The sequence below is a fragment of the Maylandia zebra genome, linkage group LG17 (genome assembly GCF_041146795.1).
Source record: "Maylandia zebra isolate NMK-2024a linkage group LG17, Mzebra_GT3a, whole genome shotgun sequence".
NCBI classification, from domain to species: Eukaryota; Metazoa; Chordata; class Actinopteri; order Cichliformes; family Cichlidae; genus Maylandia; species Maylandia zebra.
Window position 1 is genome coordinate 4,867,916 of NC_135183.1, and position 19,425 is coordinate 4,887,340.

A 19,425-nucleotide genomic window follows, 5' to 3' on the forward strand; every position below is an offset into this window, starting at 1 on the left:
ACAAAGGAGTGGCTCCGTAAGAAGCATTTGAAAGTCCTGGAGTGGCCTAGCCAGTCTCCAGACCTCAACCCCATAGAAAATCTGTGGCGGGAGTTGAAAGTCCGTGTTGCTCGGCAACAGCCCCAAAACATCACTGCTCTCGAGAAGATCTGCATGGAGGAATGGGCCAAAATACCAGCTACTGTGTGTGCAAACCTGGTAAAGACCTATAGTAAACGTTTGACCTCTGTTATTGCCAACAAAGGTTATGTTACAAAGTATTGAGTTGTATTTTTGTTATTGACCAAATACTTGTTTTCCACCCTGATTTACGAATAAATTCTTTACAAATCCTACCATGTGGATTCATGGATTTTTTTTTCACATTCTGTCTCTCACAGTTGACGTGTACCTCTGGTGCAAATTACTGACCTCTGTCATCATTTTAGGTGGGGGAACTTGCACAATCGGTGGCTGACTAAATACTTTTTTGCCCCACTGTATTTTACAAATTAAATAGAGTAAACAATAAATAAAATATATAAAAATATACAGAGTTGAGACATGTGCAAAACAGTGGCATTACTGTACAGTATGGAGTGCATAATGTTAAAGTTCCAGTAGTGAAGCTGAGGTGTCTATGACGTGTTCATCAGTCTGATGGCCTGGTGGAAGAAGCTGTCTCTCAGTCTGCTGGTACGGGACCAGATGCTGCAGAACCTCCTTCCTGATGGAAGTAGTCTGAACAGTTTATGGCTGGGGTGACTGGAGTCCTATCCAGGTGTCTTAGTGACAGTAACAAGAGGCCCAATAATATGCCTGTCCAGCCATAAACTAAACAGATAACAACATGACAAGGGATTTATACTGACTTCATATTATAGCTCACTATCTGATATACAGTATCTCTCACTATTTACTTTCTCAAGCTTTTCCGAGCTTTTGCCAACGATGATGACGATGATTTGAAAAACTATCCCTTGTACAGACGACAAAACACAGACCAACCACTCTTGCTTTGGACTAAAACGTATAAACTATCACTTCTTTAAAAAGGCAGGCCGCCACAAATTCCTAAGCAGGAATTGTGTTTCAGTTCTTTACTTTTAAACATTATTAGGACTCAAACCATAGTACGTCTGAGGTAAGCATCTCAAAAAGGGTATTGTGATCTGGATGTAACCTAATTTGAAACCTTCTCCAACTCTCTAACACCCCCCCCCCCCCCCCCCCCCCACACACACACACACACACTTTCTTTTATTTCCTTTTCAGCCCGCACCCCCCACCCCCACTCCTGACCTAACTAAAACACAGTGCACAGTGCTTCACAATGAAGTGTATTTCTTTCACATGTTAATGCTTTTACTCATGGCTCAGTGCACAGCACAAGGCAAGAAACAGAGCTGGTCAGGAAAACAAGACTGCGCGCACACACACAGATAGAATGAATCTAAATGAACTGCCACTGACTTACCTTTATTTGTGATAATGACATTTGAATGAATGAAAGAATGAAAGAAAGAACCATGTCTATTGTAGACATTTGTCATTGTTTCTAACCATTTACACAAAAAAACCTTTTCCACATTGACAAAGAGGGCGTATGTGTGTGTCTGTCGAGGAATTGATTGTACAGATTTGACAAGAGGGAGGAAGAAAAAAACAGAGATGAAAATACATATGAATATGTTGACATTCATGCTGTTTGACAAATAGAACTACAGCGAGTCTCGGAAACAAAAAATAACACAGCTGTATGCGAATTTTGTGTGTGTGCGCATGTATGTAACTCCTCCTTCAAAAATGCACGAGAAGTGATTTATCGGTTCATTAATTAATTAAATTCTTCTGTGACGGCCGATTCGATCCCGTTTTATCCTTTTTGCTTCATTGTTTTTAACATGTTTCATATTTCACCCAGTTAGCAAGGACGTGGATGAATTGTACTTTGGAACAAACAGCCGCGACATTTCATTTTCACAGGCTAACGATATCTGTTTCGGGAATACGGTGACAATTCATCCACCGGTAAAGCAGATTGCGAATGATTACTTTCACATGCTAAATTGTGTGAGAGCTGGAGACACTGTCATGGTAATTTGCAGAAATTCAGGTAAAGGAATGAAGACCAAGAGGAACATTAATCTTTTGCTTTGCGGTGACGTTAACTGCGAATCTCTGCAATGGTAAGCTTCCCTTTTAAGGAGCTGAAACACAGGGATTCAAAGAACAGAAACCCAAACAGTGGATTTGGTGTGCAGGAGAACAGCATTGCCATCTGTCTTCTACAGAAAAAATGTTTCTGTCTGCTCAGTATGCCCATCAATAAACATTTCTAACAAATACTCATAGCTGCACATTATATTCTGTGTACTCATCAGGAGTCGGATCAATAAACCAGACAGAATATGTTGCTGATTTGCCAGTTATTGATTTATACTGTCTATGATCCCTGTAAGCCTAAAACTAACCATTTCTCTTGTATGAGCTTCAAATGACGTGCTTATTATCACCAACATGCTACTTAGAAGTGCAGGTTAATAAGTCTAATAGCTCTGCATTTAACCCCCTGATGGCCTGCTAAGCCTGTTCGCTCCTCCCGGTTCCCCTTGAACAGCTAATCTCTCCCTCTGGGACCATCGCTGTCTGTCTGCGTCCACTCTTCGTTTCTGTTAGACCCACGGCTTAGCTCGGGAGGAGCTTCGTGCTGAGTTAGCCTTTATCATCCAACCATATGGTCTGAGGTAGATCAAGGCTCTCTCGTGGGAGATAGTAACACATAATTCCTTTGCTTGATGTGATGTTCAGACGGTCCAGACTGACATTGACCAGTCTGGTGTAGCTGTCTGTTTCAGGAAGCGTCTGAGTGATTTTGAAATCCTCTGGGATTTCTGGCTGAAACCTTCTGTCACTGTTTGCAAGTTTGCAGTGCGCTCTCCTTCTTTTCCTGCTTGTCTTTCACTTCTCCTTTATCGTTCTTCATATTAGCGATGTAAAATATATTTCAAAGATATTACAACACTGCCTTAAAAATAGACCTGAGATTTGATTTGCCATTTATTGCGCCGTGTAACTGACAGCAGATCAGATTTCTGATGATTCTCATCTGAAATTTCCTCTTAATGCCAAAAAAGGTCAGAAAAGGAAATAAGAAAAGCCACAAAAAGCTCACACAGACCTGAGTATGACCAGTCGACATCTTCGGTGAGCCTCCTCAAGCCTTGGGCCAATGGTTCAGCTTCCACAACTATCAGGGACAGAGAGAGATTATTAAGTATGACGTGATCAATGACTTTTTCTTGGGTTCACTTCAGTTCATTCACCAAGCTGCCTATTAGAAAAAAACTAGTTTCATTTAAGCACACGGCAAAGGTAAGATTCTCTAAGTAACACTGAAACAGCCACAACTTTGAATTATTCCATTTTTCCAACTGGTGTTATATACTGATTTATTCAGTGGCCCTATACATTTATAGGGCCACTGAAAAAAATTGGGGTGTGTTTTGGATTTTATTTTCCCAGAATTCTGACACTGACAGAAATGTTTTCTCTTCCGCAGAGCTATGTCAATATATGAAATGACTATTTTTCACTTTTGAAGGGCAAAATAAAATCGTGGTCAAGGTGTTTGAAATGCCACTCACACCAGAAACTACCTTTTAAGGCCCACACGTGACAGATTTCATCATTACAAATTTGCAATGTATTGAACGTAATGTAATATATAGTTCTGGGGCGATCGTGGCTCAAGAGTTGGGAGTTTGCCTTGTAATCGGAAGGTTGCCGGTTCGAGCCCCGGCTTGGACAGTCTCGGTTGTTGTGTCCTTGGGCAAGACACTTCACCCGTTGCCTACTGGTGGTGGTCAGAGGGCCCGGTGGCGCCAGTGTCCGGCAGCCTCGCCTCTGTCAGTGCGCCCCAGGGTGGCTGTGGCTATAATGTAGCTGCCATCACCAGTGTGTGAATGGGTGGATGACTGGTTGTGTAAAGGACTTTGGGGTCCTTAGGGACTAGAAAAGTGCTATACAGATCATTTACCATTTTTTCCAAAGTGACAACATCCCACCTCACACTGTACTTCCCATGAAATACAATAGTTTCAAAGTTACAATTCATAACCAGGAATATAAATAGACATGTTTTTAATTTATGTTTGCAATGAATGCAGGTTAGGTGGTTTACAATAAACATATTCTATATCCTGGGTAGTCCAGTCCAGAGCCTTTTGATGTCTTAATTAAACAAACCAACAAATGAATTCTATACTGAATCAAAACATCTCTATTTTTCATCAAAATGACCTGTGTGTAGCCTTGAGTAACAATCTGTCTTTGCTGGATGGGTTTAATTAATGAAATAATTCCTTCTTCCCATTTTCTGCCACTTGAGCTCATCATGCTCCTCTGACTGTTAAACTATTCTCTGACACAGGGATCAGCAACCTGACAACAATAATTTATGATAATTTGGATGTTTATTATGATTATGATACGATTGCACAATAACACCATGCTTTGGTAGTATTTATGAAATTATTAAACTAAAATAATAAAATTCAATCACTTCTTTTATAATTTTTGTTAAAATCTAAACAGAATAATCATGGCACGGTGAGAAATATATATTCGCATGTACAGGCCGACTTTAGTTACCTGTGTTTTTGCAAATGAATCCGTGTAAATTTGCCTGCTTTGATGATGAATGAAACATTGTAAGTTGTAATAACTGAAAATTAAACAGTTCAGTTTCCGCACCAGCTAAAATTGAATTGTCGCCGTAAAGAAACAGTCTTGGCAGTAAAAGTAAATCTGTCTTTCTTAACAGCTGTTCTTCATTTGGACTCTGTTGGTTGCCATTTATGTGTATACACCCATGTTAAACACAGCTTTACAAGTCCAACAAAGATAAAAGAAAAGGGTGCAGGTGATAAATTGCAACAATGTACATATTACAACTTTTCTTGGCAAATGTAACGAATGATAGCAAATCTAAATAACATTTTCCATCTTTTTAACTAAGTATGTGATGCAAATGAAATAAAAGAGTATCACTAAACAAGAGATGACTTTGTAGAGCGCAGGAAGTAACTGTAATTCTGTTAGCATACACGCACACACAAACACACATTCATAGAGCTATCTATCACGGCAGTAACTTTCACTCTGGGACAGATGAGGACACGATGATGAATGGTGTCGCAGCTTCAGTGTATCTGTGGAAGTGCTGCTTGCATAGCTAATAATTCCACTAGCTGTACATTTGCTAACAGCTTTGTGCCCTTCCATAACCACCCTCTCTTCTATTATCACAGTGTAACAACATAAAAACGCACAACGCTCTGTTCCTTGTGCTAAATCTAGTTCAGACTCTTGCTTTCTATTTTCCACATTCTGCATACCAATCTTTTTCTCTGCTTTAGTTTTCCTTTCTACTTCAAACAGGGTTCGGTAATGAAAGGTATTTAATGAAAGAATCGACTGCATGTGAATTTATTTTCTTAACTTGGTTGGTTGGTTTTTAGGAGAGCTGAGTGAGTACTATCAAGTGTATTTCCTAATCATTTCTATTCATGGCACAAGGGTAATCTCAGCTGGATAATAATGTCAACAACATTATAAAAAAAAATCTTCGCATTTCTGTTAATCAAAACTGCAAAGATGTCTATCTTTACGTGTGGTCCAACAAGCCTGTTGCTACACTGAACCCCACAAAGAGAGCAGCAGGGGGCTCCATGACAGTCCAGACTGCAACATAGAATCTGAAAGGTTTGTGTCAAAAACAACATGAATAAATAAAAAATAAGAGGACTATAAGAAACCATCTTCTCTTTCTTTGATCTTTTACTGTGTGCAAAAATACAGAAAACCTGTCCTCCAGGAAGATGAAAGCCCTGCGCAGAGTCAGATTTAGGTCACGGACAACAACCATCATATCCACAACGTTAAATCTGTCCGTGCGGCTCAAGAATAATCCCATTGTTTACTGCATAAAGCAGCAGGATAGAAACACTGGGTAAATTACTGCACATGTGACATATGCACTTGTGTTGTTCAAACACCAAATATATTTAATGCAACGCTGCCACAAATCCTTTCTGTATCATCTGTTAAAACTCCTTCCTAATGAATATTCAACAAATGCTGACAGAGAATCAGCCACAGGGGGATGTAATGTATTTTACACTTGTCTGACTCATTGTTGCTTCTTCCACGTTTTTACCCCATAAGTGAATTAAGGGGAAAAAATAAAAGAATCGTTGCTTTCTTCTCTCTCTTTTTGGAGTTTACAGACAGCTCACTGCTAACTAGCTGGCTGAAGAGTTAAAAACAGAAAACATTTTGAGGGAAAAAGGGTTCTGGAAATATCTGAACAGTGACTTATGCTTCAATCCACAAAAACAAACAAAAAAACATGAATCCGCACTTCCTTTACTGTGCTTCATCGCTTTTACATGAATCCAGTCCCACAGTCACCGATGAATCCACTACATTTGGAAATGTATGTAGTTAATGCATGTATTACCCTGCATATTGCCTGTACTGCAAGAATGAGAAATGATGTGTATTTAGGTGTATGGTCAAGTGAAGAAAACTACAACCAGATCTGTATCTGTGAATTATTATGGTCCATGTAGTCACAATAACTTTAGATGTGTATTATGTGTCTACAAGGAGCGAAGAAAAGCACTGAGGAGAAATGAATGGAGTCAGCTGGAGCTTTAATAATGACTTCATTAACGTCACACTATGCGCAATCTAATTTGGTAATGCTCTTTGGTAAACTTGGATTTTCAAGGGGTTTTTTTCTAGAATTAAATTTCCATCTGAAAAGGGATTTGAAGTATTTCTTTGGAGAAAAACAGGAGAACCGGAGAACTGCCATGGGCAATGCGTGGAAAACAAATATTCAGAATTGAATGAAAATGCAGAATAAATGCATCTCAGCAGTATTTCCTTCCCATGTGATCACTGAGACGACACTTGATTAGACATCCATGACCCGCTGTGCAGTTATGAATTCATGTCCTTTCTCACAATAAAAACGGTTTTCTGCTTAATCAAAAGACAAAACCTTAGTTTACTATGGGACAGAAAATACAGCAACTTTCAGGAGAAACTTAATAATAACTGTATCAAGTCTTCTCTAACTCAAGTGACAGGAATTCACGAATGAACACAGCAAACTTAGCACGTTTTTCACTTCATAATACAGCCTGTGACTAAGAGTGTAATTCCCAAGTAATTAAAGGAAATTTCTGTATGTATTTTATTTAAAATTACAGTATCTACTAATACTTAAAGGTAGGCATACTGGAATAATGGGTAACAAATCAAGTTTTTTAAAGAAACCAAAAAAATAACTTGATTGTAACAAATTTTGAATAATGCCTAAGTAGTTTAGGTAGATTATGAGTACGTTTAAGTACTGCAAAAGTTCAGGTATTTTCCATAAAGGGATCCACAAATTATATTTGCATAAGTACTGTGAGTGCTGAGTACTTTCTTGGTAATTTGATGAAAAATCACAATCTTACAATGTAAGTGCACTGTACTTTTCTGGACACTGGCTGTATTGTGGAGCGGCTTAATCTTGGCTAAATTCATATATTTTGCAGGAAAAGAGACACTGATGGAGCTTTAGAGGTTCTGCAAAGACAAAAGGGAGAAGCTGCCCGAAAATAGGTGTGCCAAGCTTGTGGTACCATACTCAAAACGTCTCGAGGCAGTGATTGCTGCCAAGAGTGCTTCAACAAAGTCTAAAGCAAAGACTGTGAATGCTTACGTTACATTTTTGTTTTGTTTTTTGTTTTTTTTATATATAGTTGTAAGAATTTCAAGCAAACTTTTTTTATTTTGACATTATGGGGTATTGTATGTAGAATTTTGAGGTGAAATTTTCATATAAAATTCATTTTGGAATAAGACTGAAAAAATGACAAAATGTGGAACAAGTGAAGCGCTGTGATTACTTTGTGGATGCACGTTATGCTGGCAGTGCCCTGCATGTGAAATGATGCTGGTAAAGCAGGAAAAGATTTCTCAAAATTAGACAATGAAAAGGTTCTCACAGGTGCTTTTCCAGAGTGCTGCCCTTTAAGAGAATACTGCTCAGCAGGACAAATGTAGATGGAAGACCAGAAGGAGGAAACCAAGACAAGCATTCTCTTAAAAGAGCTGGCAGAGAAAGAGACAAAACTCTCCATGAACAGGAACCAGCAGCTTCAGGTATACTGCCTGAGCTCATGATGTTCCTTTACAACAGTGGCTTGTTGAATCCTAAGAGATTTTTTCAAAAGTGTTTCTCAGTTTAGTGAAGAATCCTTAAAAATAAACTTTTTTTCTGTTCAGCAACTCCAACTTTTACGTCCTTAAATACTTGAAAAAACTAACTGTCTAAACCTACCTACCTAAAAATGTTCTTAGTTTCCTTAGAAGAGATAATGGTATAATAAATAGTTTTAAAGTGTTTTGCTGATATTTTATTGACTCCTTTTACATATAGAGGATTTTCATACTTACTTACTTCACTGAAGAGGTATGTGCCACCCTGCCTAGACCTCTTGCCCCTCCTTTCCCCCCTCATGTAAAGTTTACAAAACACCATTTACACACAAGTCCCAACTCTCTGCACAACATGCACATATTGTCCAGGGTTACTACTGTCTTCACTGCAAGTTATAAGTACACATGCAGCACTGCTAACGAAAATACCTTTTGTTATCAGTAATGAATACGTTATGCTGAAATGCACACATGTGGAAACTTTTGGGGGTTTTTCCAGTGCAAAAACTGTAAAGTTGAAGCTTTTAGCAGATAAGATAAGGCATATATTGGGGGGTTTGTGGACATTTTGGATCACACAGATAGGTTTCATAGCTACAGCAGGAGCTAGCCACAAGAGCCACAAAGCCACATTTGGTCTGTGGCTGTCAGTCAGTTTTTAGACACTACTTGAGGGAAGAGATGACGAGACAGTGAAAAGCCAGGAGCAAAAAGACACTGGTGCTCTCTGCTTTAAGAGCATAGCGGAGACTGATGGGCTTTCACTGCTACAGGCTGGCCATGCATAAAGCTCACAGCTGAATCACTGTATTATTCCACCCATCTGCACTTTATCTGCTTTATCAGATTTCCTGATATTAAAATTTTAAGAGACTGCTGCAGAAAGAAGACTTTCTATGAACGGTGTTTTATTTAGACAGGAAAGTCAAAGGACATGCAGCGCTCCAACAATGTTTCACTGTCAAACAATCACACGGCTACTATCTGATACCTGCATCAAGGGCATCCAGAAGTAACTGATGTCCTGTGATAAATGAAAGTAATTAAGATGAATGAAATCCTGACTGAAAGGCGTGGAACAGGCACTTGACACTGACGACACTGACTACACTGACGTGTCAGTCAGTGAGGATAATTTGTTATCAGAGCAACACTCATGCATATAAGCACAAAAGATCCTTCGTTTTCACATGTGTATCAGCTGGTTGGGAAAAACTATTTTCCTTAAAAAAAAATAATAATAAAATAGCATCACACAACCACGTTTCTTAAATTAAATAGCAGGTATTAGTAGTAGGTGCATTTTTAATTTACAGTGCCACTTTTCTTGTAGACAAAATTTAAAAAACAACTTTTAAATGGAAAAGGGGACAAAGATCACAAAGGCAAAGGTCATGAAACTGTTACCTCCTGCTCCCATCACCCTGACGGGTTAGTGCTACCTCTCGAATTTCATTACATCAACACTGATTCATTCCAGACGTGATTTGGTGATGAAGTGCTGAAATTTACTGTTTCAGTCTACATATTTGACCGTGACCTTTTCTCCTTCTTTAGTTACCAATCCCCCTCTGCCCAGAGCAGGGACGTGAACTTACCAAATTAAATCAAGAATTGATGTTTAGGCAAAGAATTTTAGTGTTGCAGTTTGTGAACCTGCATTAGTTTTGGATCACTGGATTTCTCATTCACTGAATTAAACTGATATGTCACTTGTTTTTTGGTTGTTTTTATTAGATTTATACAGCAATAGCATTGGTTTTCTTCTGGTGAAGGCTGCGGTGGGGGGATGGAGATGCTGCGGGAATGATTCATTGAAACCTTCTCACTGTTATTAGATTAAGGAAAAGCGAAGCTGTCCCAGCTGAACACTAATGAATAGCACCGTGTTGGATTACATGACTCCTGGGGGAGATTTAGCCCGACTCCTGAGATGAGGGAATAGGCTGCTATGTTTACACCAACACACACTGATTTTTAATGGTAGATGTTATTACTGTTGTCCTCTTAAATGAGTCTCAGCACTCCAACAGGAAGCCCACATGTGTTCACCCACAGAGGGAAAGGTGTCTGTGAGGTCCTGTGAATGTATTCATTTATAAGGGGTTTACTTTGAAGCCTGGTAAAAATCATATATGAATTCAATTGTATGTACGATGTTACAATGTTACAATGTTAATAATACATGTAAATGGATCTAATTTGTACAGAGACCATTTTCAAGCAGAAATCTATGATACTTAGATTGTTAGTTTTTCTGAAATGATTCCAACAAAGGCTTACAGTAAGCAGACAGGGAGCTTTTAGGAAAGGGGACCCTAAAGAGACATCCACTAAAATAGATTTTTTTTCAGACCATTGCTTATCTAACTAGGGTTACAGAGGGCTGAAGCTCATCCCAGCTGACATTGTGAAAGAGATGGGGTACACCCTGGACAGGTCATCAAACCATAACAGGACTAACACAAGGAGACAGCCTGCTATTGCTCACATCCACCGCTGCAGCCAATTTAGGCTCCACAAATAGGCTGGCATGTACTGGCACAGCGAGAACATGCAAACTTCACACAGAAAGAAAACTCAAAACCTTCAAGCTGCGAGGCATCATATTTGTCTGCTGTAAGATAAATGAAGACTTTTTTAAATAAACATCCAAAGCTTTAGTGAACAACAAAACATGATGAATTCCACTGTGTCACTATTTATCTAACAAAAACTAAATCAAAATGCAGAAATAGACTGTTAAAAAAATGCAGTAGCTTGTAGAACTGCCTGGAAATAAAAACTCAAAATAATCATTCTCACGTGGCTTTGTCAGGCTCTCTCGCTTCAGTTTAAGCATAGCTTTGTTAAGTCAGGTCAAAGTCTGGACTTTGATTGGGTCATTGCAACATTTTATTCTTTTATTTTTCAGCCATTCTGTTGTAAATTTACTGCTTCAGATTATTGTTCTCGTGCATGACCCCAAGCAAGGTTTAGCTGTTGACAGATGACCTCACATTTAACTCATAGAAAAGTTTATGATTGACTCAATGACTGTGAGATGTCCAGGTCCTGTAGCTGCACGACATGCCCAAATCATCACACATCCACCCCCGTGCTTGACAGTTGTTATGAAGTGTTTCTGCAGATATGCTGTGTTTGGTGTTAGCCATTATGGCCAAACATATTAACTCTGGCCCTTTGTGTCCAAACCTCATTATTCCAAAGGTCTTGTGGTTTCTCTAGATACATCCTTACAAACCATAAGCCGCGCTTTTATGTTTTTGAAGAGAAGAGGCTTTCTCCTGGCAACCCTTCCAAACACGCTTTAATTTTTTCATCTTTTTCTAATTGTTCTGTCAAGAACTTTAACATTTAGGATGTTAACAGAGGCCTGTAGAGTCTGAGATGTAACTGTTGGCTCATTTAATAAACTACATCATACTGAACAACTCTAAGAAGAAGGACACAATAGTAGATTTGCAAAAATTCAGAGCTCGTCTCCACCCTGTGAAAGTTTGTGGGTTGGACATAGAAGTGGTAACAAAATCTAAATATCTAGTTTTACCACTAGATAGCAAACTAGACTGGCCCCTGAATACAGACAAACTATACAAAAAGGGGGAGAGTCGCCTCTTTTTGTTAATCTTACATTCATCTTAAATTTGACCTGAGTGTCAAACCAACATCCAAAGCCAAATTGAGGCATTCAACCATAAACTGAACACTGCTAAGTGAAAGGACGCAGTGACAAAAACTGCCCTGACGGATCTCTGATGAACACACTACATCCGCGTCACATAAAACGTGACACCTGTTGACCTCAGCGTCAGAAACACAAGCCCAAACACACACAGGCACATACCACCAGGGGCCATCTTATAACTTATATAGCACTCAGCTGTGTTAGCCATCAGCTGGTTAAATTAGTATGCATGTCATCTCTCACCGTCTCACTATGTCTGTTTCCTTATCGTACTCTATCAGCCTCGGTCTGATTTCCTGTGTGTCATACTGGAAACTATGCACAGGTCCATTAGCAGGATGGTTAAACAGAACGAAGATTTAAACAAGAGACAGCTTAAATGTTGGTTGTACCACAAGCACCCTGTTATTTACAAGTCTAATTAAATATCCATTAAATGGTCCAATGAACATCATTTATTAAACTGTCCATCTAATAAAATCCCAGTAATTTAATTACTTATAGATAAAATGCAGATTTTGCCCAGTTTTGCCTAGTTCTGGGACCTTTTCTGGTCTTTCTGTGTGTTGCTGTGTTTAAGATGTCTCACATATATCTATGTCCACCTGAAAGAATGAAACCTCAGAATAAAGTCCACCAGTGCAGGTTATGAGTTTAAGAGATTAGGCTCCATATAAAATGGAGGATATTGTTTCTGTGTGCTAAACAAACCAAACATTGTTCCGCAGAGAGTCAACGACATTAAAAGCGCAATATAAAACCTTATCACAAAAGCCTATCATTGCACTCTGTGTGTGTGTGTAACAGAGCATGTGGACTGTCTTGCACTCCAGCTGTTCTGAAAGAGGCAAAGAAATAAGCTTTGTGAGAAAGTGTGTGTATGCGTGTGCATGTGACTGGTTTAGAGGTGACCATGAAAATATGGGGCCCTGTCTTGAACAGCTGGGAAAGGGAGGGTTAAAAGACACATATGCAGACACACATACACACACACACAGAGCGTTGACACCCGACTATGTCCAGCCAGATGAGGTATCACATATTCCTTTCCTGCCATTTGGCTCCATGAAAATCTAATAAAACCAAGCTTGTTCTGTAATTTAAAACTCTTCTCAGCTTTAACCAGTTTCATCTACACACCGCCTGACAACTCAAAAGTGGCTGCTGGGTCTCCATGGGACAAAAGCTTTAGTGTGTTTCAGGGTGCGGACTGTACTATAAGGGAATCCCCACACTGGCAGCAGGAGTTAGTAATGTAATCAGAGTTGCATTGAGTTAAACATTTTCTTTCGCCTGTGCAATATTCTTGTTTACTGCACACAATAAATTGAATGACAATATCATACGTAGGCAGTGTCCAGAGAGCAGCAATTACCACAACAGTAAAAATTAATGAGCAGGTGTCCTCTTGCTGTATTTTTCTGTTATTCTGTTAAGATTTTTTGTAAACAATTCCTGGAATATTTTAGATGTAGGCTCAGATGGCCCCGCCCCTCCCTGAGCCTGGTTCTGCCGGAGGTTTCTTCCTGTTAAAAGGCAGTTTTTCCTTCCCACTGTCGCCAAAGTGCTTGCTCATAGGGCGTCATATGATTGTTGGGTTTTTCTCTGTATGTATTATTGTAGGGTCTACCTTACAATATAAAGCGCCTTGAGGTGACCGTTGTTGTGATTTGGCGATATATAGTGAATTGAATTGAATTGAAGATGGGCACAGGAGGAGTGTAGCCAATTTGATCGACAGGTGGATGCTTTCTAATCCTTTTCGGCGTTTAGTTGTAGCTGCTGAAAAGCACTGTAAGGAGTCAACTATACGATATTCCCAAAAATAAAATTCTTTTTTTTAAACTTATTATTGTGCATCCAATTAAATATCACTATTGCTAACTAAGCCAGGCTAGCATTAGCTAATAACCCCCCCAGCACTACTGTCTCAGACATATATGATCATATCTAGTTAAAAAAAAAATAATCTAATGACCTCAATGGCAAACTTGAGATTAAGAGAAATAGCTTTCAAATCAGCGGGGATCACCACTCTGGCTGGATCCATCTTTGATATACAGTATATTTATTTATATACAGTACTTTATTATCTTCCTGTTCTATTAAATTAGGATTGAGAGAGCTCTTGTCTTGTTCATTGGGCTTCAGTATAATCTTCTAAGTTAAATGAGGTAAGCTCATAAAGCTATAGTGTTAAACTCTGAAAAAAAGATCCCAGCCTTGGGTTAAAGCCAGATGTTAAGAAGATGAATGAGCATGTTCTCTCCACTTTTAGCCTGCAGCTGGGATATTTCTGATGAACTGTGAGTAGCAGAGGCCCTGCAGGGGACTGACCTCAAATTTTTTCTCCTAGATAAAAATCAAACTAGCAGGTCAGACAGGAGCCTTCTTATCCAAAGCCTATGAATAAATGCAGCACATGAAAGCATATGCTCTCTCTCTCTGGCACACATACACATGTGAGTACGTGTCAGATCATTTTCTTAGTCAAATGAGGTGAACACACAATTATCAAAGGAGATTAAATAAGCCATGACACACGTATTACCAGTAACGAATGAGTGATGTGAGGCGACATCTAGGACACACATATGTATGCAGGAAGGAGCGCAGTGGACTGAAGGAAAGCAGCCAGTTGGCACGCACAACTGTTTATCTGTGTGTGTGTGTGTGTGTGTGTGTGTGTGTGTGTGTGTGCGCATGTCCGTGCTTAATGTTTCAACCCAATTCCCGTGTTCCCACTGGTTATGTGTTGTGGTTACTGTTGTGTACATGTCCACCTTAGTCATCAGCGAGCTTTGTGCGTCCATGTGTGTGCATCTCACTAATCTGCCCGTTAGAGCAGTGAGATGTACCATTTCCATCTGCTTGGCACAAACTGAGAAAATACCACACAGCATCTTTGGATATGCGCGTGTGTGTGTGTGTGTGTGTGTGTTTGGAATATGCGATTAGTAGTCTGTAGTTTAGTGGGGCCAGGTTGCACACTGATACATCTGTTTGTGGTTTTAAACAAAGATCATCTTGAAGATTTCCTAGGATCTGCAAGATTTGTTTACTCGAGGAAAGCTAACAAATCTGAATGCACAAAAAGGACACAAGGAAAAAAACATATGGCTTCTTGAAGGCTGTTTTGTTTTCTCTGAGAATTTTCTGCTCTAGGTTGGTTAAATCTTACGTTATGTTACGACACAGACCAACAACATCGCACAGTCTTGTTCATCTGGTGATTCCTTAAAGCGTAATTGTGGAAAAACTTCCCTATCAACAAGTGTCGAGACTCATTGTAGAGTCTATTCAGCATGCTTTCCATAAGCATTCAGCCTCAATCAGCAGAGTTCCCATGACAACAGTTCACAGCGTCATGACAACGGAAGAGCCCCTGATGGCGTGCTGAACACCCTGACTTCCTGTCGGCTTCCTACTCTGACTCTCTCTATCTCCATGGATACAAAACCATCCCCTCTCCTCTCTATTTTTCAGGGCAGGATCACGCCCCCAATTCTTCTCCTGTTTAGCAGAAAGCGCTCACACACAAACACACATAGGCTGGAATAGCAACACAAAAACACATGGATACACTTACAGACTTCAAAAACAATCCCTACACATATACATTTGTATTTATGCACGTATACAAAGGTATTCAAGGGCTGTTGAAAAAGTGTTCAAGCACACAAATATAGGGGAGACTGCTCCAAGAGCTCACCCAAATCTTTCGATTCAAGAATCTCTATGTGAACGCAAGCATGTGTGACTAATGGGGTGGCTGGCTGGTGGGGGTTAATCAACTTTCAAAAAACTCATTGGTCACAGCAGCAGCAACTTAATGAACGTTCCCACTGGAGAAAAAAAAACTTAATGCTCTGCTCAAATTCACTCAACCTCTACTCTTCCCCTCTCTGAATTTTGTGCTTGAAAAAGTAAAAGCTAAATCTCCTTTAACTTTCAATACAACCACTTTTTTGCTCAGTGCCAGGGCCCTGGGGTGCCCCGACTTCCTTAAGGCTCTGGATGTTGTAGGTCTGTCCTGGTTGTCACCTTTCTGCATTATTCAATTAAATTCAATTTTATTTTTACGGCGCCAAATCAAATTAACAGTCGGCTCAAATTGGATTTGGATGTTGCATAGAGGTCTGGGGCAGTGCCTCTGGACTGGCTGACTGGCAGTGGCTCCCCTATTTAAGAAGGGGGAACAGAGGGTGTGCTCCAGCTATAGGTGGAACTGGAGGTGTCTATCGGGAGAGTGGTTGTCTGGCCCCCATTACTGCTCATTCTGTCCCGTACAATCATAGTCAGAGCTTGGTCTATATTGCCATAAACTGTCGATTTCCTTTCCCAGGACAGTCCCAGGACTCGCTGGAGAGATTATATCTCTTGGTATGTTTGGGAAAGACTGTTTCCCCCCAGGTGAACTGGAAAAGGTGGCTGGGGTAAGGGAAGTCTGGGCTTCTCTGCTTAGCATGTGACACAAATCTGGATAAGTAGTAGAAAATCAATGAATGGATGGACATTAAGATAAGATGGGGCCTGATTATTTAAGACCTTGTATGTTCCAAATCATATAGCTCAAATTAAAGCAACTGAGGAATAAAGGGGTGCAACAAACAATTAATATACTGATTAATTTCAGTGTCACATATTATTTTATCCACTATTCCATTTTCTTTACATCTGAAATTTTTGTTGTCAATAAAAAAAAAAACAATACTGTGCTGTCATGGTCAGTCTAACCTCTGATATAGGTCTAAGATGCCAAACAAAAGTATTTGCAGTTATAGGTCTATCAGCAGCACACATAACTAAAGATATAAATTGGTATTTAAATAAAAGTCAAGTCTGAATTACACTTTAGCATAAAGCTTAACTTTATTCAATTATCTAACTAAGAACTGTCCTAAAAGTGTGATTGTGTGAGTTCAGAAGTACAGAAACATACTAGAAAGGTACTCCCTCTCCAGAAGCCTTGGTCCTTGTGCCAGCCTCTTAAAAAAAACAAAAAAAAAACAACAACAGTAGCTTTTGTATGTGGGCAGAGACAGAGACAGACGGCCATTGTCAGCTGCTGTAACTTCAGACAGACTTTCTCAGCTGGAGAGACCACAGAGAGAGCATTGGCATTGGCATTGTATATCTGAGCACTGGTTTCACTGGCTTAGTTACTCTCTTCCTCTCCTTTTCACCTTTTGTCCCCTCTTATCCAGACATTGGCCTTTTTAGATGCAAACTCCTCTGATCCTTATCTTCATCCTCTTATCAGCTCCTGGACATTTTCAGACTTAAAGCACTAAATGGTGAAGACAAATTTACCACCATTTCAAGTCTGTGACGGCCAGTTGCTGTGAAGTGACAAAGTAACATGGGTTTGAACTTCTCTTACTCTCCAAGTCACCTAGCATCTAGATACCACACAAGAAAGCCGGGCATCTTATTTCTCAGAGAAACATTTAACCACACATTGCTGGGCCAGTGCAAGGCAGCTGGATGGTTGTATTTCAGGCATGATGAATCCAATCCCAGGTTCTAAAGAGGTAGTGCTGATGTTGCCAGTATCAGTTGTAGCAAAAGAGGAGATCATTGAAAAACTGAAGAGCACTGAAGGCTTTTCTAGTTGGTAACCAGAACTCGTCTTATGTTATCAGCATTGTGTTGCATGGTTTTCAGAGAATTCATAGAAACATTAATGAAATGTTGATCCTCCACCACGTTACAAACACTGCCAAAGCCACGGAGAAATGTAGCATTACTAGCTGAGGTCAGAGTTGCCATAACACCAGACAACTGAAGATATCTGGTGAAAGAAGACTTTCACCTCTGCATAGAGTCACTTCCCCAGCAAACTAAGTTTCACTAAGGTCGCTACAGGTCATACTTCTTGGAAGGGGCTGGAGTTTATTAGTGAAGCCGGTCAGCTACAAATCAGAAGGTTGGTGACTTCCCAGCTACAGTGGGGCAAAAAAGTATTTAGTCAGCCACCGATTGTGCAAGTTCCCCCACTTAAAATGATGACAGAGGTCAGTAATTTGCACCAGAGGTACACTTCAACTGTGAGAGACAGAATGTGAAAGAAAAATCCATGAATTCACATGGTAGGATTTGTAAAGAATTTATTCGTAAATTAGGGTGGAAAATAAGTATTTGGTCACCTCAAACAAGGAAAATCTCTGGCTCTCACAGACCTGTAACTTCTTCTGTAAGAAGCTTTTCTGTCCCCCACTCGTTACCTGTATGAATGGCACCTGTTTGAACTCATCATCTGTATAAAAGACACCTGTCCACAGCCTCAAACAGTCAGACTCCAAACTCCGCCATGGCCAAGACCAAAGAGCTTTCGAAGGACACCAGGAAAAGTATTGTAGACCTGCACCAGACTGGGAAGAGTGAATCTACAATAGGCAAGCAGCTTGGTGTGAAAAAATCAACTGTGGGAGCAATCATCAGAAAATGGAAGACATACAAGACAACTGATAATCTCCCTCGATCTGGGGCTCCACGCAAGATCTCATCCCGTGGGGTCAAAATGATCATGAAAACGGTGAGCAAAGATCCCAGAACCACACGGGGGGACCTGGTGAATGACCTGCAGAGAGCTGGGACCAAAGTAACAAAGGTCACCATCAGTAACACACTACAACGGCAGGGAATCAAATCCCGCAGTGCCAGACGTGTTCCGCTGCTGAAGCCAGTGCATGTCCAGGCCCGTCTGAAGTTTGCCAGAGAGCACATGGATGATACAGCAGAGGATTGGGAGAATGTCATGTGGTCAGATGAAACCAAAGTAGAACTTTTTGGTATAAACTCAACTCGTCGTGTTTGGAGGAAGAAGAATACTGAGTTGCATCCCAAGAACACCATACCTACTGTGAAGCATGGGGGTGGAAACATCATGCTATGGGGCTGTTTTTCTGCCAAGGGGACAGGACGACTGATCCGTGTTAAGGACAGAATGAATGGGGCCATGTATCGTGAGATTTTGAGCCAAAACCTCCTTCCATCAGTGAGAACTTTGAAGATGAAACGAGGCTGGGTCTTCCAACATGACAATGATCCAAAACACACCGCCCGGGCAACAAAGGAGTGGCTCCATAAGAAGCATTTGAAAGTCCTGGAGTGGCCTAGCCAGTCTCCAGACCTCAACCCCATAGAAAATCTGTGGCGGGAGTTGAAAGTCCATGTTGCTCGGCGACAGCCCCAAAACATCACTGCTCTCGAGAAGATCTGCATGGAGGAATGGGCCAAAATACCAGCTACTGTGTGTGCAAACCTGGTAAAGACCTATAGTAAACGTTTGACCTCTGTTATTGCCAACAAAGGTTATGTTACAAAGTATTGAGTTGTATTTTTGTTATTGACCAAATACTTATTTTCCACCCTGATTTACGAATAAATTCTTTACAAATCCTACCATGTGGATTCATGGATTTTTTTTTCACATTCTGTCTCTCACAGTTGAAGTGTACCTCTGGTGCAAA

At 40.1% G+C, this 19,425-nt stretch overlaps 1 protein-coding gene across 2 annotated transcripts in view; it reads right to left on the reverse strand.

Annotated features, from left to right (window-relative positions):
* ptprz1b (protein tyrosine phosphatase receptor type Z1b) overlaps positions 1-19,425 on the reverse strand; it is a 68,458-nt gene that overhangs the window by 41,705 nt on the left and 7,328 nt on the right. For both annotated transcript variants that reach the window (XM_004568861.3, XM_004568860.3), the window contains exon 2: positions 3,161-3,229. In XM_004568861.3, the coding sequence (XP_004568918.1) occupies positions 3,161-3,229 (69 nt within the window). The remainder of the gene's footprint in view (positions 1-3,160; positions 3,230-19,425) is intronic.